General features: G+C 40.0%; 1 protein-coding gene across 1 annotated transcript in view; it reads right to left on the bottom strand.

The window, feature by feature from the left end:
* Positions 1 to 840: 840 nt before the first annotated feature.
* The window catches only part of rheb (Ras homolog, mTORC1 binding), a 116096-nt gene continuing 90979 nt past the window's right edge, over positions 841 to 25957 (bottom strand). The window contains exons 4-8 of the mRNA XM_041184297.1: positions 20990 to 21072; positions 18421 to 18477; positions 18285 to 18332; positions 16240 to 16321; positions 841 to 2260 (exon numbers count right to left, since the gene is read on the bottom strand). Coding sequence (XP_041040231.1) covers positions 2168 to 2260; positions 16240 to 16321; positions 18285 to 18332; positions 18421 to 18477; positions 20990 to 21072 — 363 coding nt within the window. The 3' untranslated portion in view covers positions 841 to 2167. The remainder of the gene's footprint in view (positions 2261 to 16239; positions 16322 to 18284; positions 18333 to 18420; positions 18478 to 20989; positions 21073 to 25957) is intronic.

Genomic DNA, 25957 nt, shown 5'->3' on the forward strand with positions numbered 1-25957 from the left:
GACACAGCTAATCTAAGCAACAATGAATATGTATCTCACCCTGGGGATGATAAAGTGTGCACAGATTTTCAGCAATTTTCCACAAACATTAAAGTGCACATAATCATTGTTGCTATTTAATTACATTTTAAGGTAAATTCCTTTTTAAAGAAGTTGTTTGAAGGTTTTCAGGGTGAGAGCGGTAACAGAGTAAGCTAACTTTATGTCTTGAAAAATTTGCTCTGAAAAGAGCAGTTGTTACCTTAAGAGTTCTTTAGAAGAACTGGTGGGCCTCAATCCAATACTGCAACTCTAGACCTATCCATCACGCAGTGGCACATAAGGATATGTCTGGGGGAGGGGTGGGCCATATCTATCAACACCACACTCTCCCTCAAGACAGCAGCCTTGTCATTAGTGGCACCTAACCACCCTTATTCAAGAAGCACATTATCATCCATTCTGCACTGTTGACCAAGCAGCAGCAAGAATGTTAACATGGACCAATCTATTACTAACATAATATACTGGTCAATCAGCAGTAAGATCCTATCCATATTCCCATCCTCCACTGTTATCTATTCCAGTCATTCCTCCAGACGACAGGCAGGCACACTCCCAAAACGTCGAGGCTAACCAGCTCTTCTAAGGAACTCTCTTTAAAGGTAATAAATGCTCCTTTCAGAGCAAATTTTATATAGTGTAACCGTGAAATCTTCTTAATTAAAGTTCAGGCATTTCTCTTGCTGTTTTGTGCTGCTTTTGTCCATTTCCCATGGCTAACTACAGGCTTGCCATGTCTCAGTACTGTGGCTACAAATCAAGCTGAGCTCTGAAATAGTTTTCAATATTCAAATGAGGTGAGATTAAAATATTTTATTGCATTTTTGACCAATCACAGAAATATTTTCATCATGTCGTAAATAGCATTGCCCAGGGTTGTAAGACCAATAGGCATTGCAACAAATTTATAGTCAAGAGACAAACTAAGCCTTCCTCATCTTACTTTAACTTAAAAAACATTAATATTTTGCATTACTTCAGGCAAACAAAATTCCATTACATCTATCCATGTACTAAATCCCACTTTTTATTAGCTGGCAAGTACCCTGTATGTAGGAATTACAACAAAGGATGGAATGGGACATTATAAATCCTCCAGCACAGCTTGCAAATCATTGGGGGGAAAACATGAAATGCATTTTCCTACGAACAATGACAAATGCTACCCAATGAAAGTTTTAAAGGCAGTCCGCGTAAATATTTATGCATTAGTATCACCTACATGAATTATTGAAGGATGCTTAAAATGTAGATAGTATAAAGCAGTTGTACTACTGCAGATTGTCAATAGCTACATTAATCAATTTTATGTTTCTAAACAACATTGTGTATGGTAATTTCATAAATACATATAAAAATTTGTTTTGTTGCATTGCATTTTTAGATAAGTCTCAAGTTTTAACGTTTAGCCTGCTGAAAACCTATTTAAATACACAATAGAAATCTGCACACAGCAAGCTAATGACTTTCAATTAATGAATGTTGTTTTCACTGGTTTCAACTTAAAAAATGTTAGAAACAAAAAAAAAAGCAGATGTCAGTCAACTTCGGGAGCCCTGCAAGCTCCATGTTCAGAGCAAGAATGAGGTGTAAGCATCATCTTAAATACAACTGTCTCGATTGATTTAAAATACCTTTGTACAGCGAGTCTTGTATAAACAATAGACTTCATACAGTATTTTTCTACCAGCAAGTATTAAAAACAAATCAGTTTGCTGTTAATGTTTATTTACAAGTGTACATACAACATGAAGAAAAACACTGATATATCCAAGCTTGTTTGTGTAAATAGTAGTGTAACAATATGCACTTTTCAGTTTAAAGTTTACAATCAACTACTTCCAACTGACATTCACGCTACATGAAGAATGAATGCTGGCAAATGATTATTCACTGCCCATGTCAAGAAATACAATATACAATTTGAAAAATATGAATTGCTTTTAAGTTTTTTTTATGCCGAAGTGAAGCTGTTTGCAAAACGGTCAGAGTTCAATATAAGTGAGGAAAGAAAAAGGAAGTCTCTGACCATCTGTAGAACTGGTAAAAAGGCATAGTTTTTATTTAAAGGGAAAGTGGCAGTATGCCTCTTCAAGTGGAGCAGTTTCATCGGCGACTTCAGGGCTCACATTACGGAGCATGAAGACTTTGCTTGCTGACAACCTCCATCTGCCCTTTCAGCCTCCATAATTATTCGCTTAAAGACTTCAACTGCTGTCTGCAAAAGTAAATAGAGGACAATTAAATGAATGACTTTTTTTTGCCAGGACAGCATGAATTTTGTAGGACATTCAAATATTTTGAGAGTCAATACATATCAACTAGGATTTGATGTGTTTCCATTTTTACCCCTATTCAGAAACTTCCCTTTAGCTCATTGCCCAAGATCACAAATAGAAACACAGAAACTCGGTGCAGGAGTAGGGCTTTGGCCTCTTCGAGCCTGCTCTGCCATTCAATATGATCACAGCTGATTCTCTATCTCAACGCCATTTTCCTGCTTTCTCTCCATACACCTTGATGCCCCTGACATACGATAATTTATCAATTTCTTTTTTGAATATACTCAGTGACCCAGCCTCCACAGTCTTCTGTGGTAGAGAATTCCACAGGTTGACTACCCTCCGGGTGAAGAAACTTTCCTCATTTCAGTCCTAAATAGCCTGCCCTGTACCCTGAGACTGTGGCCCCTGGTTCTACACCCCTCAACTAGGGGAAACATCCTACCTGCATCTAGTCTGTCTAGCCCTGTTAGAATTTTATACGTTTCAATCAGATCCTCCCTCATTCTTCTAAACTCTAGTGAATAGAGAACCAATCTCTTCTCATACGACAGTCCTGCCATTCCTGGTATCAGCCTAGTGAACCTTCACTGCACTCCCTCTATGGCAAGTAGGTAGGGAGACCAAAACTGCATGCGATACTCCAAGTGTGATCTCATCAAGGCCCTGTATAACTCCAGTAAGGCGTCCTTACTTCTGAACTCAAATCCTCTTGCAATGAATACCATTTGCCATCCTAATTGCTTGCTGCATCTGCCTATTTACATGTATTGACTGGTTACAAGGACACCCAGGTCCCTTTGTACATCCACATTTCCCAATATATCTCCATTTAAATAATACTCTGCCTTTGTTTTTCACACTGAAGCGTATAACTTCACATTTATTCACATTATACTGCACCTGCCATGTGTTTGCCCACACACAACTTGTTTAAATCACCCTGAAGCCTCCTTGCATTCTCTTAAAAACCCCGCCCAATTTTATGTCATCAGCAAATTTGGAAATATTGCATTTGGTTCCCTCATCCAAGTCATAGCTAGGGCGTAAACACTAATCCCTGCAGTACACCACTAGTCACCGCCTGCCACCCAGAAAAAGACCCATTTATTCTCGCACACTGTTTCCGGTCTGTCAACCAATTCTCAATCCATGCCAGTGTATTACCCCCGATCCTTTAATTTTGCCCAATAGCCTCTTATGTGGGACTTCATCAAAAGCCTTCTTGAGATCCAAATACACCACATCCACAGGTTCTCCCTTCTCTATTCTATTAGTTACATCCTCAAAAATCTCCAGTAGATTAGTTAAGCATGATTTCCCTTTCATAAACCCATGACTTTGTCTAATCCCGTTAATGCTTTCCAAGTTCTGTTACCACATCTTTTATAACAGACTCTAGCATTTTCCCCACTACTGATGTTAGGCTAACTGGTCTGTAATTGTTTTATCTCTCCCTCCTTTTTTAAATAGTAGGGTTACATTTACCACCCTCCAATCTGTAGGAACTGCTCCAGATTCTTTAGAATTTTGGAAGATGACCAGCAATGCATCCAATGTTTCCAGAGCCTCTTCCTTTAGTACTCTGGGATATAGATAATCAGGCCCTGGGAATTTTTCAGCCGTTAACCTGATTAATTTCTCTAGCACCATTTTTTTTCTACTAATACTAACTTTCTTCAATTCCTCCCTCTCACTAAACCCTTAGTTCCCTAAACTTTTCTGGGAAATTATTTGTGTCCTTTGTGAAGACAAAACCAAAATGTGTTCAATTCTTCTGGCATTTCTTTGTTCCCCATTATAATTTCCCCAGTTTCTGACAGTAAGGGACCTAAGTTTGTCTTCACTAGTCTTTCTCTCTTTACATATTTATAGAAGATTTTACAGTCAGTTTTTATGTTCCTTGCAAGTTTACTCTCATACTCCATTTTCCCCTTCTTGATCAATCTTTTTGTTCAGTTTTGCTGAATTCTAAACTGCTCCCAATCCTCAGGCTTGCTGCTTTTTCTGGTAACTTTATATCTCTCCTCTTGGGGTCTAATACTATCTCTCATTTCTTTTGAAAGCCATGGCTGAGCCACCTTTCCTGTTTTATTTTTGTGCCAGATAGGAATGAATAATTGTTGCAATTCATGCATTCGTTCCTTAAATATTAGCCAATGCCTATCCACTGTCAACCCTTTCAGTAAAGTTCCCCAATCCATCACTGCCAACTCACACCTCATTCCCTTGTAGTTCCCTTTATTTAGATTCAGGACTCTAGTTTTGGATTCAACTTCTTCATTCTCCATTCTAATGAACAATTCTATCACTTTATGGTTGCTCTTCCCCAAGACTGTTAATTAATCTTTTCTCATTGCACAATACCCAGTTTAGGATAGCCTGCTCTCCAGTTGGTTCCTCAATGTATTGGTCCAAAAGGCCATCATGTACACACTCCAGGAAATCCTCCTCCACAGTGTTATTGCTAGTTTGGTTTGTCCAATCAATATGTAGATTAACGTCACCCATGATTACAGTTGTACCCTTATTGCATGCTATTTCCCGCTTAATGCCTTCCCTTACAGCCCCATTACTGTTTGAGGACCTAAAGAGAACCCCCACCAATGTTTTCTGCCCCTTGGTTTTTCTAATTCTCCACTCAAACAGGTTCCATATCATAGATAAAAGCAAAATACTGTGGATGTTGGAAATCTGAAACAAAAACATCTGATGAAGAGTCACTTGGACTCGAAACATTAACTGTATTCCTCTCTGCAGATGCTTGTCAGGCCTGCTGAGTTTTTCCAGCCATTTTTGTTTTTAGGCTCCACATCATGATTATCTGAGCCAATGTCCTTCCTCACTTTTGCATTGATTTCCTCCTTTAGTAACAATGCTACCCCACCTCCTTTCTCTATTTGTCGGTCCTTCCTCTATTTGTCGGTCCTTCCTAAATATTGAATACCCCTGGATGTTCAGTTCCCATCCTTGGACACCCTGCAGCCATGTCTCCGTAATTGCTATATCATAACCAATAATATCTATTTGCGCTGTTAATTCATTTACCTTATTGCGACTGCACCGCGCTTAAGATACAATGCCTTTAGACTTATCTTTTTAACCCTGTTAGTCATCTTAGCTTTATTTTGCACTATGGCCCCATTTGTTTCTCGCCTTTTATTTTTCTGCCTTCCACATTTGCTTCTTACTTTTCTGTCTTTTGTTTTTATCTTTGTTTCCCCCTTCTCTGACACCCTGCTCAGGTTCCCATACCCCTGCCATTCTAGTTTAAACCCTCCCCCGACTGCACTAGCAAACACCCCCCCCCCCACCCACTGAGGCCATTGGTCCCTCTCCTGCCCAGATGAAACCCGTCCGCTTTGTATTGGTCTCACCTTCCCCAGAACTGGTCCCAGTGTCACAGGAAGCTGAATCCTCTCCCCCACTACACCATTTCTTCAGCCACATAGTCATCTGATATATCATGTTATTTCTACTCTCACTAGCACGTGGCACTGGTAGTAATCCTGAGATTACTACCTTTGAGGTACTACTTTTTAATTTACATGCTAACTCCCTATATTCAGCTTGTAGGACCTCATCCTTTTTTAACCTATGGTAACAATATGTACCACAACCACTGGCTGTTCACCCTTCCCCTTCACAATGCCCTGCCCTCAAATAAACTCTCAATCCCCACGAACCCAAGAATCAACCAGGAATACGCAATACGTTAATTTGCCCACTGAATTGAAAAGTGCACCATCAAATTCACCTGCTCTTTGGGACAGAAGAAATAATCAAACCATGTTACTTCCGGCCATCAATTAAGTTTATTAGTAGCTGTAAGGGAAAATTGATAAGACTTCCTTGGACAAAGAATGTTTAATCCATATCTAATCAAATGAAAAAAAACATAAAAAGCAACGCTACGCTAACTAAACCCAGACCACTGTCTCCAACATTAAACATTTGTCAGATTTTGTCGAATGATCATGGAAGTCTGTGTACATCTGTCACTTAGAAAACTTAGAATCAGAAAGAGATACCCAAAGATACAAGCTATTGGCTGGTCACTAAGGTTAGTTGACCCTTTGCCAGTAACATCCTGTGGAATATGCCCTCTGCCTCATGCTCTCAATCATGCATATAGCAAGTTTCATACGTCTTTCGTCACTTAAATGGTGCCAGTGGTTTCAACCAGACAGCCTTGTAATAGACTTGAGACTCAAATCCATTCACACCCGAAGCCAAGCACCTTTATTGACTTACTTCAGAACCAGTTAGCAACAGATATGCACAGATTCTGCAGGAGCACTCAGTTCCCAGTAATGTTCCTTGATAATTCAAATAGGTACTAGGTAGAGTTAAATTTGGAATCTACTAGAAGCATAAAGAGGCCTTAAACACATCAGATTTCTCAGTGTAAAAAAATACAACAAAGTTATAAGACAATATACTGTGTAGATTTCTGATGTCACACCCTGTTCTGATTTGGACATATAATCGCTGTTCATTCATCTTCATTGGGTTGAAATTCTGGAATTCCCTACATAACACTGTAGGAACACTATCATTACAAGAGTGTAGCAGTTCAAGAAGGCAATCTTCAAAGGACAGCTAGGAATATCTAACAAATGTGGCCTTGCCAGCACTGCCCAGGTCCCAAGAAATAAATTACAATACAAATCTGTTTTTTGGGAAGTTACGAGAGCAAAAGAACAAGTTTCTACAACCTCTTCTGTCACTGTTTGTGTCTGCATTATGAATTATCCTGTGCATTTTAAAACATTTCCACATCAGGTGCTGTGGAGTACCCAACACATTTTAACATAAAAGACAAGTGCTTTTGACAACTTCAGGATATCCCAAAGTGCTTTACAACCAATGAAGCACTTTAGAAACACTGCAGCCAATTTTTGCACAGCAAGTTCCCACAATCAGCAATATGAAAATTGACACATGATCTGTTTTGAGATGTTGGCTGGGACTCCACTGCTAGACTTCAAAATAAGGTGTGGGATCTCTTACATTTGCCCATGAGGGCAATTGGAGCCACTGTTTCATGTTTCATCTGTTCAACAGTGCAGCTCTCCCTCAGTACTGCACTGGAGTGTCAGCCTACATTAGGCACTCAATTTTTTTTGGAGTGAGACTTAAACCCACGACATTCTGTACCTGACTAAGAGTTCTTCCTGCTGAGTCATGTACTGTGATCAGCACAGAATTTCAATTCACCAATGATAGCCTGGGGATATCATGGTTCCAGGCTATCTAAATATGAAACTTCAAACAACTAATTTTCTGAACTCTATGACATGACTTAAAACAAAACCAGTTTCTTGCCCATTTTTAACAATATTACCCACCTGTCTGTAAATTTGGCGCAGAGGGTGGAGGAGTGGTAATGTCACTGTAGTAGTAATCCAGAGGACCAGGTTATAGCTATGGGTAGAGGCGGTTCAAATCCCAAATCATCATTGACCTTCCATCATAAGGTCAGAAGTGGGGATGTTTGCTGATAATTGCACAATGTTCAGCACCATTCGCGACTCCTCAGACACTGAAGCAGTCTATGTCCAATTGCAGCAAGGCCTGGACAATATCCAGGCTTGGGCTGACAAGAGGCAAGTAACGTTTGCGCCACACAATGTCAGGCAATCACAATCTCCAGCGAGAGAGAATCTAACCATCGTTCCTTGACATTCAAGGGCATTACCATCACTGAATCCACTATTATCAACATATACCATTGAACAGAAACTGAATTTGACTAGCCATATAGATACTGTGGCTACAAGAGCAGGTCAAAGACTAGGAATCGTGCGACGAGTAAATCATCTCCTGACTCCCCAAAGCCTGTCCGCCAACTACAAGGCACAAGTTAGGAGTGTGATGGAATACGCTCCACTTGCATGCATGAGTGCAACTCCAACAACACTCAAAAAGCATGACACCATCCAGGACAAAGTAGCCCATTTGATTGTTTGTGAAAGGGATGCCATTCACTTCCTCCACCGCCGAAGAACAGTGGCAGCTGTGTTGTTCCTTAGACAGCGCCTTCCAGATCCACGACCACTACCATCTAGACGGACAAGGGCTGCAGATACATGGGAACGCCACCACCTTTAAGTTCCCCTCCAAGTCACTCACCATCCTGACTTGTTAATATATCACCGTTCCAAAATCCTGGAACTCCCTCCCTAACAGCACTGTGGGTGTACCTACATCACAGAGGCTGCTGTGGTTCAAGGCAGCGGCTCACCACTACATTCTCAAGGGCAATTAGGGATGGAAAATAAATGCTGGCCTAGCCAGCGAAGCCCACATTCTGTAAACGGGAGGTTGGGGGGGATTACTCTGCCCAGACATTGGTCCCTATGATCTCCAACCAAAATCTATAGAAAATTAAGTTGTCCATTTTCATACCTTGATACAAAAGACAGGCACAAACAAAAATATGGAGAGGGGGACAGAAACATATGCTGCTGTGAAAAGCAGAGGAAGAACAGTATATTTTTTGTTAACTACCAAGCAGGATGCTGGTGAGCATTGGTTTTCTGTTCCAAGAGATGAGGTTTACGGATATTTACAGATCAAGGAATCACTGGAGTGGGCTTGCTGCTGAAAGTTGGTTTGAGGACACTCAGTGGACTGAGTGGAGCGACTTTCAAAGGGCACTGGAAGACTCGCCCTGATGAGGCAGAGAGAAAGAAGCCTGCTGAAAAGTCAGGAGGAGCATGGAACTCAATCTTCAAGGCTACAAATCTGCTGGGAATGTGGTGTTAAGTAAAAACATGTCAAAGTATTTCAGATGTGTTAGTTAATGGAGAAACACCTTTTCTGTAGTTTGGTGTAATAGTTACTTTGTTAAGTCATTCTTAGTCTCTGTTGATTTTAGTTTAATTGTTACAGTAAAAGTCTTAAAATGTGAAATCTTGTCCCGCGATTCTATCTGCCAGTTACTGAGAAATTTGCCTATCTTTTTAAAAGTTATTGGTCTCTATGGGAATAACATTACCACAGGGAGTAGTTGAAATGAAAAACATAAAGGAGAAGCTACATATGCACAAGGGGAAAATAAAAAGGATATGCTGATGGGGTGAGATGATATAGCATGAGAGGAGGTTAGGGTAAAGCATAAATCATTTGGGTTGAATGGCCTGTTTCTGTGCTGTAAATTCTAAGTTACATTTGAAATCATCAACTGGCTTTTTGGAACACTGGCTTATCACTTTCCATCTTTGAATTCATTTTGCAATCTGGAGTTCAGCTGACTTTTTAAAAATTAAAACAGAGGAGCTAAAATTGTGGGTCTATAAACATCTTTGTATACATTGAAGTAAATTTGTTAGTTTTTAAAAAATTAAGACTGGGATTCTATTCAACACCATGAATAGCGTTGAATAGAACGCTTTTCAGATTGCCCCAGAAGTTAATTTGGTGTTAAATATGCTAAATACAACTAAATCTTCAGGACTTTTAATTAAAAAAGCAGCGTCGATCATTAGGCTGGGGATGGACCTTATACACACAAAACCGTTCATGCACGCTACCTCTGCATGTCTATGCAGCAGAAATGATACTGCAGAGTCACGATGATCTAGCACTGGTCCTGCTCGATTTACTTCAGCATTGTAATTAGGAGGGTTATTGCTTTTCACAGTTTTTGCAGACTAACCCTTCAGCTCACAGGGAAGGGTGCCAGATTTGATTTGGCGCTTGTCATGCCATTAAACCTGTCACATCAGAGCTAAAGAATCAAATGAACCTGGGTTATGTATACTGCAGACATCTGTCAGGGTCACATTTAAACCAACCTACAGATCTCCCCCACCACACAGATTTCCAGAGGTTAAATACATTACAAGAAACAAAACCTTAAATCTCTGCCTTAAAGATTTAGTTTTGCTCTTTGCTGTTGAAAGGTGCAAGATATTAAGCAGTACTGCAAGAAGAAAATCTGCATGTGCATCATTCCAGTTTACAATATATGATATACTAATGAATCTTCCGTGCCATTGCTTAGTGAGTTGGCAGGTAAAATTGTTCCTTAATGTACTCAATATTTATTGCTTAACTTTGAAAAGCACAGCATCCATATCAAAATGTAGAAGGTTGGAGACACTCAATGTGGGGTACTATCTGGGCGGGAGGGGAGCTTGAAACACTAAAGGGGGATTTGGTGAGATAGGGTGAGATTGAACCAGTGTTTCTGGGGATTTTCTACACTGGAGTAAGTTTGATAACACTGTGGGAGAACTACTGCGGCTCTTTTAAGTGGTTTTACAGCACTGAGTAATTGAGGTGGGGGAGAAACTGACTTTGGCAGAACTGGGGATCTGGCTCAAGAGGGGACGAGGAAAGTTGAATTTACAGGGGTGGAGTCCCTGTGGTTTTTCAGTGCCAGATTGGGTCTTGGTGCCTGAAACATTGGATGAAGAATCAGAGAGGTTTCAACAACTGAGAGAGATGCCTGGGCTGCAGAATTGGGGAAATAGATCGCAGGTTCTGACAGCACTAGAAAATGGATCCAGAGTGTGAGAGACCTGGACATTGTAATGATGTTGGAGCCTACCAGCACTGGGAGTGCGCCAAAAGGATGCCCATGACATTAAACAAATGTTTTAAACATTTTTACCTGAAGGCTGTTGACAATGATGGCCACAACACCACCTAGCCTAGAGGCATACTTAGTAGGTTTCAAAATGAACTTTTAACAATATAGTGCCTTTAATGTAATAAAACATAATAAGGTAATTCAAAGTACATTATAAAACAAGCCATGGCCCTCAGCAAGACAAGAAGATATTAGGAAGATGCGCAAAGAAGTTTTAAGAAGCATCTTAAAAAGAGGAGAAGCAGAGAGATTTAGGGAGGGAATTTCCGAATTTAGGGCCCAGACAGCTGAAAGCACTTCCATCAATGGTGGAACAATTAAAATCAGGGATGCTCAAGAGGCCAGAATTAGAGGAGCACGGGTTGTAGGTCTGGAGAAAATTAGGGAGGGAAAAGGCCATGGAGGGACTGAAAAGGTTGAGAGCCGTTGCTTTACTGGGAACAAATGGTGGTCAGCGAGCACACAGGTGAAAGGGACTTGGTATGAATCAGGACACAGCAACAGTTTTGGATGACCAACCCCCAGAAGGTAGAACATGAAAAAAAGGCAAGCATTAACTAGCTTGGAGACCAACCATGGAGAATCCAAGTTATTAAATCAATAGAAAAGCAGCAGTATGATAGAGGTCATGTGATAGCATGAAGTTATAGAGAGGAAATGGGAACTTCTAGAAAGCTCGATATTCACTGAAACCATAACAAATTGAAGTGTGAAAATTCAAGCTGTTTGCTGAAACTTAGTCCTTTCTTCTCACACAATGCTACCTCATTTAACTGTATGATTTTATAATCATGTTGCTTAACTGCTTCAATGATGATTTAACCTTTTAATCCTAAGGACAAATTTGGTAGTGACAAAATTAAGAACTGGAATGCTAAAAGATGTTGCTATGGTAACAGGAAATGTAACCCCGAATGGCAGAATTTGACAGTGCTGATCAAAGATATAGATGATACAATTAAAGGTTCAGTGCGGAAGAGTCAAAACTCAGGACAATCTGAACAGCTGCCTATGAACACCTGTTAAAAGGCTGTCCAACTACCTCGGGCTTCTTTAGGAGTGGATTTTGGTTACTGTCTTGGAGAAACCACTGGGCCTGCTGCTATCCCGAATTAACCAAACAGCTTCTTCTACTGAAACTACACTTCGGAAGAATAATTTCTCCCTTCTGTTTTCTTCAGCTCTTGCTTTGGACAATGATTTATCATGGTTGAATAGAATCTTAAAGTAGCTCATACACAGTTTCAGTCTAAACTTCTATTGACATTTCTCATTAACAATTAGTTGTATTTAACACTTGCAAGACTAAGAGGAATTTGGCAGAAATAATATGAAAACCAAAAGAAAAACAGATGACTGCAGATGGTATCTCTATGATTAGACCTTTTGGTCATGCATCAGAGTTTACACATGCAAATTTGCACCAGACTGGGAAAAAAGAGCCAACCATTTTCAGTTGCCAGGGATCCACCATCACCTAATAGATCAGGGACTCAGAAATGTTCTTCCTGCCCTCACTCCAAAGGAGTGTTTTTCTCCCCCGTGCCCCGCCCATTTTCCTCCTATCTCCTCTCATGCTTCTCTAAACTCATGTCCACAAGATCTACCTCTTGTTCTCAACCACATTCTTATTAAACTGCTGACCACCCAACTTCTCTTCCTAGCCCTCATGCTGCCTAACATGGTTTCCTCCCCCTCGGGTACAGTTCCTCTCCCTTTCAAAACCACTGTCATCATCCACTCTTCCGAAAACCCATGCTTGAACTTTGTCCTTGCAAATCTCCAAACCTCTCTACGAGCAGTAAAATAGGATTAGTACATACAATTTCTGCCCCGTCTTTCCCAGTCTGGCCAATACAATACTTAGATACAACTCAATGATACGTTTGTGTGCCAACATTAAACAATATTTAATTTACAAACATCTAAGGATGAATTGAACCATCCAGACATTGAGTCTGTCTAATCTGCACCATTTATTTCCTTAGGTTATTAGCTATGCCTTCTGTTTGAAACTTTATAATACTGTAAACGATCACAGCAAAAGACAGCAGAGGAAAGTCACATAAAGCATCACTGCAACCTGAAAAACCTTTTGCAACTTCTCTTGACAAAATAGTGGACAATTCTCTATCTTCCAGTACTGAATTCACATTGACAGGACATGACATTGAAAAGGAGCAGCTGTCTAAAAACTTCACTAGAGAACTATGCAATCGTGCAGTCATCAAACCTTGTACTTCGGTAACCCCTATGACATGGTTTGTTTAATTTTCAATCAAAGATCACTTTGGTAAATCTTAAACCTGTGGTTTAGAGCCTGACATATAGGTAAGCTGTAAAACCATGATAATATACTCATTGCAAGTCCTTACCCAAAGTTCTAGTTTTAGACTTGTACTAGAAAGTATACTCAACATGTATTTATATAGGTCATGGAACGATTTGAAAACAAGGAGGAGTATTTTAAAATCAATGTGTTGTTTAACCAGGAGCCTTTGTAAGTCAATGAATGCAATGAAGATGGGTGAGTATATTCAACAGTATATAGAATTTATTATTTAGAATGGTACTGAAGTCCACACATGCCATAAAAACATTTTAAATTGACAAAAAATTACGTATTTTCTTTCCCTCACGCTTAATGTTTTCCCCCCATAGGTTGTTTATTCCATTCATTAAAAAGCTCAATGCGCCATAACTTCCGAGCTCTCTGGCGTTGGATTGGGGGGTACCCCAAAGACGCACTGGGGAATCCCTCTAGGAACTTCACAGGTAAGCATTTGCCTTTCTCCCTTGTATGCTTATCCAGCTTCCCCTTAAAAGGATCTATGTTCCTTCCCCTACTACTCCATGTGGTAGAAAGTTCCACATTCTCACCAGTCGTTGGGTAAATTAACTTCTTCTGAATTTCCTAATCCAACTTGGGACCAAATTTAACCTCTATAGAGCTTCGCATCTCAGGCGGATGAAAATTTCTCAAAGCGCTTCATTGAGGAAAGTGGATGTCAAACAGGAGAGAAAACTGGATCAAAGAGGGTTAATATTGGGTTCAAGAATGAGTTTTGAAAGTAAGGAGGATGGTACTAGGTACAAATTTTCAAGTACAGGAGCACAGTGCTAAAGAAGCCACAAATGGCACAGAAGTGGGAAACCAGGAGTAGTCCTATGTTAGAGGCATTAAGCTGGAAAAGGTAGGTGAGGAAACTCTATGAAGAGATTCAAAAGATTTGAAAGTGAGCATGAGTTTGAAGTTGATTTGCAATGTCACAGTGACCCACATAAATCTTGGAGAGAGTGTGGGGCAATAGAAATGCAGGGTTTTGCACGGGTAATGATGTGGATTTCAAATGAGTTGTAAATTGTGGTGATTTGAAAGTGTCAAGGGTACTACGAGTATTTGAAAGTTAAGCAATGTGATTAAGCATGGCCTTGGGGTTCTGCAGTGGATAGGGACTAAAGCAGTGACAGGAAGATATAATAATGTTATTGGAACTTATTGTAAAATAATGTCGATATGTGAGTGTGTGCGCGCGCGCGCGAGAGAGGCACTTAATTGGATTAAAGCTGGTCTGAATTCATGAATTAGATGATGAGCTACGTTTGAAATGTTAAGTAGGTAAACATGGGAGAAGTTCAGAATGTAAAGTGTAAAAGGACATTTGCATTCTTAAATAAACCAGACTAGCTTGAATTCAAAGAGAGGGAGTGAAATGCGTCACCAAGTTAAGAAACAGCATTTATTTTTCCCGAAGATTACTGGTATTGGTACTATGATCATGTTTTATAACCAGGAAGGTAAAGTCCAAAGACATAGTGAAACAATGGGAATTTGCATTCAAAGGGGAAAATATGTATAAGGGAAAGCAGGCTGTGTGTAAAAGCCAAGAATTTTAAGATCTAAAAAGTATGAAATGCCTTCAGCATCTAAGCCTCAAGCTGCTGTCTATGAAGAACTGAAGTTAAGGAAACTCACTTCGAACTGGATTGTTCAGCGTATCATGTTTGCCTTGGTTTTTTAAAATCTGAGTGTCTTGCTGTTGCCTTAACAAAAGTGTAACTGGGAGTTAGATTAATTAGGGGATTTAGAAGTTATTATAGTAGTAAATTGTAGATATATGTATGTGCTTAAAAATCATTTTTCTTGTTAATAAATGTTTAATCTAATTTTGTAAAAACCCACGACTCAGTGGTCTTATTACTACTGAATTCAAAGTCCAAATCTCGAAACATACAAACTGAAAATAGTTGTGACAATTGTCTGAAGTTTCCCTCTGGGATCTGAACAACTCAGCATTTACCATCAGCTGTGCCATATCAAGTAGGCAAAGATGTAGAGATGCAGAAAAGATGGCCTTGGATGCAAGGAAGGAAGCTGGCCATCAGGAACGTAGGTAAAACTGAAATAACGGTCACAGTTTGCATACATAACAGCAGTGTCAAAATTCAAAAAAAGCAATTAATTAGCTGTGAAGTGATTTGGAGCATCCTGAGGACATGAAAGCTCTGTAAAAATATATTTAATAGATGCTGACAAATACAACAAGGATAGCTGTACCGTGTGAAGTTAATCTTGCTCGCTACTGGGAGTACAGAATGAATGAGAAATTAAAGACACTAATTGGCCAATTTACAGATGTGCTGCAGGAAAAGAATCAGGTGGGGGGGTGGTCAGTGCCCAATGATTCCAATCTCTGCCAAAATCTTTCATCTCTGCTGTTATTGAGAAAGACTCCACATAGGGAGCTGATTCTCCAAATAATGTACCCCTAGCAGTAGATGCAGGATGTGAAGTTTTGCCATTGGTGTTCTGCATGGGCAATTAAGCATCAAGCAGCAGACCAGCATACTTAGTTCATAATCAAATGGTCTTGGCTTCAAACCCCACTTGAAACTTCAATACATAACCAATAATCGCAGCACTGAGAGATTGCTGTAGTGTTAGAGGTGCCATGTTTTGGCCAAGATTTTAAACCGTTCTTTTGGATGTCAAACATCCCAAGACACATCTTGAAAAGGAGCAGGCTGCTCTCCTGAGGTGCCTTGGCATCATTTATCAATCAGCCACCATACAAAAAACAAGATTGCCTAGTCTCTTATCTCATTGGCGCTTGTGGAAACTTGCTGTGAACAAATTGGTTGCTGCATTTCCCTGCATTACAAGAAAGATTGCACTTCATTGGTTATGAAGCACTTAAGGATGGTCCGGGTTTGTGAAAGGTATGGCTTTAACAGATTGAGAGCTTAAACAGGCACAGGGACAATACTGCTTCAAACCTCTCAAGTTCTTCTCCACAATTTTACTGTCCTTACCTGATTCTCTTTAGCAGAGGATTCCAAGAAAGCAGCACTCCAGGAATCAGCTAAGCTCTTTCCTTCTTCGTAACTGATCACCCTAAAAATAACATTTTAAAAACACTATTTGATGAGGACATTTGGAGAATGGTCCGCATATCCTACGCTGGGAGTAAGACTAATGAAGTAGCACTGGAAATGGCTGCAACAAAGAGGAAATTAGTGCATAACATCAAAGCGAGAAAAATATAGTATTTTGGTTACATCATTAGAGCAGATGATAAACAGACAATTATTGGAAGGAAAGATTGACGGGAAGGGTAGGAGAGGAAAGCAAGAGGAGCAAATAGATGACAGATATAATGGGACTGGATGCAGCTGTCCTATATTTAATGTGTACGAGCAGCACAAGAGAAACAGAGGTGGAGATCCAAAGCAGTCACACTTCTGGGAAGATAATGACACCAACCAACCAACAAAATTTTAAGCGGATCAGGCTGGAAATATTTAACAAAAGTTGGAAACTGGCCACAAAAAAGTTTCAAAGCACTGTCTCTATGAATCGAAGGGCTACATGTAACTGAGAAACAAAATTGTTGATTTGGACAAAAGTTAAGTAAAAAAATGACGCAGATTCCTGCACGCGAAAATGGCTGATCCTGAAATAATACTAAATTTGAACATTCATTATATGATTTCTTGTTGCACTGGTAGCATTCTCCAAAACTCCAATCAATAATTGTTCTAACGCCTAATAGTCAAACTTCTCACAAAACTTGTCAAAGAGAAACTGTTCAAAAGGCAAAATGAGACCTGTTCAAGTGAATGCTTGAAAAAAAAAGCTAAGAGTGAGATCAAATGAACCAAAGGAGCTAGTGTAATTACCCCAGTATTTTTGGTAATACCATCCCATTCTACCAGTGCACGTTACAGCTGAAAGCTTATTCCTGAAGTATTGGTACATGAGAAAAGATTAAATGCTGGTCACATTTAGAGTGAACCTCCTTTTGTGATGGAATTGGGCATAATAAAATTCAAGAGCTTCTTTTTTAAAAGTAAAGCTACAACTACAATGGAAGGCAGCATAAATCGATTTTTAGAAGTTTGGAACTAATCATTTAAAATCAAATTTTGCTGAAAAGAGACACGTTCCTGAAGTTTTCGTCTTGCACTCATCAGGACAAACACAAGAATGTCAAATTTCAAATGATGACAGCAATTTATACTACAGGAGAAGAGGGTGCTGACTGGTTAGCCAAGGCATTGCCATGGAGAAAACAACAGGGAACCATAGGCTCCCCAAGCTCCCGGAAAATTCAAAGAAGGTGGAATGTTTGAACATATTCCTTTTGTTTGCAGGGAATCAAAGAGATTACACTTAAAATTCCTCAAATATTTTTAGTTCAGTCACTAAGAATGTCTGTCATAACTGCAGATTAACAAATTTGATTCCCAAAATCCACTTGTATCAGGATCATTATTTCCTTAGCATGAAGTTCTTTTTAGCACTGTAAGAAGGTTTAACTGTTTAATTCTGAATTTCCAGCAGCCAATTCTTGATGAGGAGGGACAGAAACATGAGGAAATACTACTTCATGATGCAGAGCATGAAGAATGTGATCAGCTCCTTTTACTTCATAAAATTGATATGGGTTTTTAGTTTTATTTAGATCGTGTACTATTTAGAGCCATGCTATTGGGATTCAAGTATGGGAGTGTGTGTGCAGGAGAGGCAGGTTCTGGTTGCAATGGTACATTATCAGGGGAAGGGCTGGCTGGTAGTCAGACTGATCACCAGAGAAGACAGAAGATGGGCAATTTGGGAAAACAATCCATTTTTCATTGGTCTTGCGTTTCTCCTTGCAGCTAGCTTTGGGGCATCTTTATTCTTAAATAAAAACATAAAACCAAGTAGAGGGATTATTTTGGGCTGTGGCTTTCAGACAGACTTCAGAAGCAGATGGCCAAATGAGATTACTACCCTACCATTTGTTGAGTGCACTTGCAGATAGGCATTTTATATGCTGACACTTTCTAAAATGCCCATGTAAAAAAGTACCTACCTTTCCATATGTAGATCTTTTTTATTTCCAACCAACATAATGGGAACTCTGTAAAAGAAAAGTTAATCAACAGTCAGCCTAAATCTAAATTAAGCTACAATTTGGAAAAAAATATGGTAAATGATTTTTTACTTACTGCACTTTCCCCACCATATCCAACAATTTTTCATGAATAACCTTGATCACTTCAAAACTGCCAACATGTAAAAAAAATAAAATAATTACATTTTGATCCAGTCCTATCCAGCTGTGAGCCAAGGGTGAATACCCATGCCCCCATCAGGTTATCATAGCCACCACATTAATCTTTTCACAGTTGTCACAATTTATTCTGAAGGCAGAATTTAAGTTTACGCTTAGGATTTTTAAAGAAAATCATTTTCCCACTAAGTAATTTCACCTTGTTTAAAAATTCCAAACACTTAACTGATATTACCTCTAAGAAAGAGATGTCACATCAGGTCTCCTCGATTCCAAGTCACACTCTTAACATTAGTGAGGTGGTGGCTGAAGATTCCTGGATTGGCTTTGATGCAAGTATGAGGGACTGGGAAAAAGGTGGGTCACTTCTGACAGAGCTGAACTAGCGATGCCGAATGCCAGGAGAGCACAGTTCCAGCAGGGGCCATTGGTTTTCTTTTGAAGTACTTAAGATAATAAGTTCTCAGTTTTCCATCATTTTTAATAATTTAATTGAGTCACTTTAAAATTTGCAATAAGTTGAGATTTAAAAAAAAACTGTTTTGAGGCTAATCCTAGAAGTGTAACTATACTAAACAATCTTTTGCCAATTGACGCAAAAGTGCGTGACATGTGAACCAAAATTTATAATCCTTCAAAAGTCAGTATTACAATTTGATTATTCAGCATTATTTGGTTGTACTGGCCAAAGCTCAGACTCATTTCCAGTGAGATGAATTTTAATTTTACTGTAGCTCCCCACCTTTTAGGATCAAGAAACATTCTACATTAACTCTTCACTTTCATTCACTGGTCAGCTTCACATCTAAGCTTACGTTGTTGCTAAGCTCCCAAAGTCCTGGTCATTTAATATTAAAACCAGCAGCCAGAATGCAATACAATTGTAAAAGGTAAAATCCTAATAATCCTCAATAATATCCAGTAGCATCCTACATGGCAGCAAGGTCTTACTTCAAAGCTATAAGCCCAACGATACCCATTTAACAAACCAGTTATAAATAATTAACATTGAAAGATGACTCCAGGTAATGGAAATGTATTTTCTAAACTGAAATCTTGCCAATTAAGATTTATCAGAAGTCTATAAAGGCTCCAGGCACACAGAATGGCTTGGAAAATTTGCTCATAATTAATGTCAAAAACTTGGAAGGCTGGTAAATTATACATTTCAATTTTATACTTCAGTGAAATGCTATCAGACAGTATAAACTATAATTTTAACCAAGAAAAATCACAATTTTTAACAACTTAATTTGAATACTAAAAGCACTGGGCCATCATAGCAAGCTGCATCTATTCTTTGGTGAAATGTTGTGTGGGCATACTAAAAAGGATTCAAGTGGTTATTTGGGAATCTCACAATGAGCTGCATTCTAATGATAATGAATGCGACACCCACTTGTAATAAATCACTTTGGAATTTTTTTTTAAAAAGTCAGCACTGATTGAATTTGCTTGATTAAGCATCATACTCTATGCTCACCCTCGAACCCTAACTAGCCTGCTGCAAGTATCCTGTCTAAATGACCCATCAGCTAATGCCTTTAACTTGAAATCCATGTCTTCATTAATAAATCTCTCCAGGGCCCTGCCTCAACCCATCTCTGCAATCTAAGCCACCTCTAGCCTGCCAAATATTTACTTCCTCAAATGTCACCCTCTTCGCTTCACCTCTCCTATCATTCCAACAGTGGCAAAGCATTGACTGCTGGGTCCTTCTCTTGAATTCTCTGCCAAGGCCTCACCAACCATTTCCTCCTTCAAAAAACTTCTCAAATCCCATCTGATTCCTAGTGGTACTGCAGAACATTTTTTCCATTTATGAAAACTTTGACTTTGCCAGAGAAATCCTAAACTAATCCCACTTCTCTGTTCTCATAGTCCAGCCCTGAGATTTCCTCTTCTGGCTCAGCATTCATTTTCAATGTGCTTATTCCATGTAGAGCTGTAACTTCTTAAAGGTGCAATGTAGAGGGAAGCTGCCCATTTTCTCCACTACATATCATCCTTCTATACCGAAAATAAAACTCTATTAAATAGAGACAACAATGCCAGGAAGGAAGTTCAAGACTATAACCTAATTTTTTTTGCAGTTGCTTATAAATCATTTCTATATTAACACATACATTTAGGCCATTGAAAGGCTGCTTTCATAAAGCCCTAGTAGTTTGAGGATTTCAAAAATATGAAGTAGCAGACTTGAAAGGCATTTTAGCTTTCTGCTGTAAGAGGATAAAACTACTGCAATAACACACTACGGCTCTATATAATGTTCAGCATTTTTGAAAATACCAATTTTTTATTTCTTTGTCAAAAAACATTTCCTCATCGTTAGGTTAACATTTGCTGAATAATACAGACTCCAAGTAATAACACCACTTCAATGTAATTATCAATATGGCTAGCAAATTGGCTCATTGCTGCCTTCTGAAGCAGCAATATGCTATCACAAGCCAATGCAGCTGCCTTACTGAAAACGAACAAGATTAAATAAAAATCCTTACCTTTTGTTAGATGTAACTGAATACACCAGAATGTATCCATTAATGTCTATGGAATACGTTTGAGGGAAAATAGAGTACTCATCCTAATGATTAAAAAGACACACACGGTAGGATGTCAGGGTAATGAGTCATCATTATACTACATTACTAACAGTTGCACAGTGTCCCAGGCAACATTTAAAATCATGACTTGCAAACTTGCTTGCAAGCATTTCTACACAAGAACTCAAATGCAATGTTCTGCATAATATTCTGCCTTTGCTGCCAACAATGACATTGCTTTTGAGAGTTTAAATCCATAGTATCCTTTAGAGTGTTCAATACATTTAAAGTCAATCTCACTAGCTACATATTTATGTTGTTACGATCCTTGGCCAGACCCTGGGTTGTGGGGGAAATCTGCTCAGGATTCAATAATGTTTCGTCTACTTTAAACAAAGTTTGATATTCAAGACACTTGCTCAGGTGAATAAAGCCACAAGATTCCACAGGTTTTGAACAAACAAAAATAAACTTCACAAGTTCAGAAAGATAAAACAATTTACAATACCTATATTTAACATTCAGGGTAAGTATGAGATGCATGTGCATTAACAGCAAACTGTGGTCGAACACACCATACCACAAAATAAATGCCAAATGCAACCAAAACAGATTCCACGGATTTCTCAACAACCCACCCAAACGTTAGTCACACTAAGAGTCAACCAATCTCGCTGAAACTTAGTCTCTCACAAGACTTCCCAATCTTCACCTTCAAAGATCTTGCCTGGAATTCTCTCCAAAAGTTGCTCAAACTCGGACAGCTTTAACAATGGCCCACCTCAATCTCTCCTTCCGAGATTACACTCTCCTGAAATTCTGAGGACACTCAAGCATCAACTTACAAGCATAATTTTTGATCTTCGGCCGTGTCAAGGAGAGATGATTAGATTCTCTCTTGGAGATGATCATTGCTTTGCACGAATTTTGCTCGGCACTTTTTAGCCCAAATCTAAATGCGGTCCAGGTCTTGCTGCATCTAAACATCGACTGCTTTAGTATTTGAGGAATCATGAATGGTACTGAACAACATGTAATCATCTGCGAACATCCCCACTTCTGACTTTCTGACAGGAGGTCATTGATGAAGCAATTGAAGATGGTTGCGCCCAGGACACTACCCTGAGGAATTCCTGCAGTGATGTCCCAGGGTTGAGATGATTGACCTCCAGCAACCACAGCCATCTTCCTTTGTACCAGGCATGACTCCAACTTGTGAAGTGTTTTCCCCAATACCCATTGTTTTAGCTTGGCTATGGCTCCTTGATGTCACAGTTGGTCAAATGCTGCCTTGCTGTCCAGGCAGTCAATCTCACCTCAGCAAGGCTGTTATGAGGTCAGGAGCCAAGTGACCCTGGCAGAACCAAAACTGAGAGTGAGCAGGTTATCGCTGTATAAGTGCTGCTTGATAGCACAGCTAATGACACCTTTCAATACTTTTCTGATGATCTAGAGTACATTGATAGGAGGTGATTAAAGGCGTGGCTGAAGAAATTGGATTCTGGAGATCCTTTTCGAGATGCGCAGGAGTAAAGGGTGAAGGGGAAAAATAGGTAGGGTCACGGTTGCAAAGGAGCCCACACTGAAAAGGGTGATTAGCACAGGGAAAGTGGTTGAAGAGATAGCAGTGAGGCTAGGATATGGAGATATTTGAAAATAAGAATGGACAAGAGGTTGCAAGGAGAGGGGCAACAACAGAGTCTGGCTCATTGCTAGTTAGGATGTGGGCAAGAGTGTTTTGGACAAATTGGGAGTTCGCATAAAATAGAGATCAGAAGGGTCCGGCAAGGAGATCAAGCTCAGAAGTGACAAAGGCATACCAGGAATGCTAACATAGTGGTTACTGTTACTGGACTAGGTCTAGATTAATGCTTTGGAGACATGAGTTCAAATCCCATCACGGCAGCCGGAGAATTTAAATTAGTTCAGTTAAATAAATTCAGAATAATTTTTTTTTTTAAAAGTTAATCTCAGTAATTGTAACTATTGAACCACTAGCTTTGTTGTAAAAAGCTATCTAGTCCTCTTCTGAACATATGGGACTGATGTTAAAATTGGGAAAGCAATCCTACAGTCTAGTCAAGACAATCTGACAATCACTCAGAATCATACCTTCAGCCAATGTCCTAGGCTCCTCCATCACCCTCACTGCCCTGTCTCACTATCAGGACAGACCCACCAGAAGTGGCAGCACATTGGTATATGAGAGGGAAAGTGTGGCCCTGCAAGTCCTCAAGATTGTCTCCCCACCCCATGAAGTCGCATGGCATCAGCTCAAATGCCATCACCTTCAAGATTCCCTCCAAGTCGCACAGTCGAACATCGGGTCAAAATCCTTGAATCCCCCCCCCAACATCACTGTTAGTGGACCTAGACCACATGGATTGCTGTAATTTAAAAATGTGACTCATGACCACCACCTTCCCAAGAGTAATTAGGGATGGGCAATAAATAGTAGCTATGCCAGCAATACACTCATTCCACGAACAAATAGGAAGGAAATTGGGGGAAAGGCGAGTTAATCTAAATAACATTGATGCTTCAGGAGTGGGGTGAAAAAAGTAGTGTTTTCAAGTGACTTGGAGATGGATAAGATGCGAGGCTTTCAACTCAACTCTGGTGAGGTCTAATGGCATAGTTAGGTTCAGTCCCCAGATGGGAAGATGATGAAATTATTGGCTAGGATGAAAAGATTTTAGAAGATGTTGCTTGCAAGATTAAATAGAATGGGCTTGTTTTTCCCCACAGTTAAGAGGAACAAGAGGTAATTTAATTGAAATGCATAAATTCTTAAGGCGGCCTGACAGTGTTGATGCTGAGAGACTGTTTCTGCTGGCTGGAGAGTTCAGAACTCAGCATTCGGTTATTTAGGACTGAGTTGAGGAGAAATTGCTTTACTCAAAGCATTGTGAATCTTTGGAATTTTCTATCCCAAAGGGTTGTGAATTCTCAGTCAATGAGTATGTTCATAAATGACATCATGCAGGCTTTTGGGCACCAAGGGAGTCCAGGGATAGAGGGACAAAGCAGGGAAGTGGAGCGGAAATAGAAGTTCAGCCATGATCTTATCAAATGGCAAAGCAGACGCAATGAATCATGGAACCTACTTGTGCTCCTATTTATGTTATGGCATAAACCTTAAAAATGTTACATTAGAAAAACTTCTGGCTCATCCAGTACTTGATGTCAGACAAGCAGTCCACATCACAATGTTGGTGGCATTGAGTAGTCAAAATATACTTACCACACAAGTTAATTCCATATCTGTGGATGTCTTGGACAAGCCAATATGTAATTCGCAGCAAAGATATATTACAGTGAGAAAGAAAGGCTCTATGAGAAGGATGCGCCATCCGTGGCTAACTAAGGAAGTTAAAGATAATAGCATATTGAAAGAAAAGGCATATGATACTTCAAAGATTGGTGGTAAGCCAGAAGGTTGCACAGATCTTAGAAATCAGCAAAGAATGCTAAAAAAATTAGGAGGGAGAAATTATGAGAGAAAGCTAGCTAGCAATATAAGTACAGATACAGATAGTAAGAATTTCTACAAGTATTTAAAGAAGAAAAGAGTAACTAAAATGAGCACTGGTCACTTAGAGGGTGAGACTGCAGAATCAATAATGGGAAACAAGAAAGTGGTGGAAGTGTTGAACAAGTATTTTGCATCTGTCTTCACTGTAGAAGACAAAGAAAACAAAATAGTTGAAAATCATGAGGTAAAAGGGAGGGAGGAATTTGAAACTATTAAAGTTTTAAAAGAAGTGGCTGCAGAGATAGTAGATGCATTGGTTGCTGAGATTGTCTATGCGTTGGTCGTGATCTTCCAAACTTCCCTACATTTCAGACAGGTCCCAATGGATTGGAGGATCGCTAATGTAAAACCTCTGTTCAAGAAAGGAAGGAGACAGAAAGTAAGGGGGAAGAATTTTCCATTTTTTAAACTAAGTGCCATGGTGGATGGGTTCCACAGCACGATGCCTGCTGGTTGGAGTGGCAGGAATTCACACTCAAGTTTGTGCAAGTTCGCAAGCTAATCAATTGTGCATTGGTAGGTATCTCTCCGAATCATATGGTGGGTTGGGAACTGATTTGCCCGCCCTGTCATTACCTAATGGACCGAAGGTCGAGTGCTATATTTAAATGCCAGCTGAACACAGGTATTCACTCTCCAGCCCAGCTGTCTTCAGGAGACGCCTCGAGATGGCTGCACACAGAAAAAAAGGCTGCCCTGAGGTTTAGCCATGACTCTCTCGAGGCTTTGATAAGAGGAGTGTGACAACACCGGGATGTCCTCTATCTCAGGGATGGTTCCAGGAAACCCACCACCCTCACCTCGCTGACCTGGGAGGCAGTGGCAAGGGAGGTCAGCTCGTCAGGCACCCACCTCAGCAACGCTGTACAGTGCAGGAAGAGGACAAATGATCTCATCCACTCTGCTAGGATAAATCAACCTTCAGCTCACTCCAATCTCGCATTCCCATCATGGCATCACGTACTCACAGGGTTTCAAGGCAGCTGCCTTGAAGGCCTTGGTCCAGCTGGTTCTGCTGGGCATGCGCTCAGACCTGCATTCTATTGCTAAAGGCACTGTTGGGATCCATCAGTGGCTAGGTGAAATGGGGAAGTGGTGGGGTTTGGGGGGGGTGGGGAGGCATCTTGAGCTCCCTCCAGGTGCCCCTTCTCCTCAAGGAGTCACCCACAGGGAGAATCAAAGTCTGCCTGTCATCCAGGGTGCCTCCACACAGGACATTCTAAGGGTGTCCAGCTGCTCCAAATCCCCTCAGCATGTGAATCCATCAACTCCAACTGGTCAGGCTGAAGAGGGTGCACCTGCTCGAACAGGAAACCCTTATCAGGGTGGGACATTTGACGCCTTGGGCTTCTGGGGGACATCCGCCAAGGTCATCTCAGACAGCAGGACAT

This window comes from Carcharodon carcharias, chromosome 3, assembly GCF_017639515.1.
Source record: "Carcharodon carcharias isolate sCarCar2 chromosome 3, sCarCar2.pri, whole genome shotgun sequence".
NCBI classification, from domain to species: domain Eukaryota; kingdom Metazoa; phylum Chordata; class Chondrichthyes; order Lamniformes; family Lamnidae; genus Carcharodon; species Carcharodon carcharias.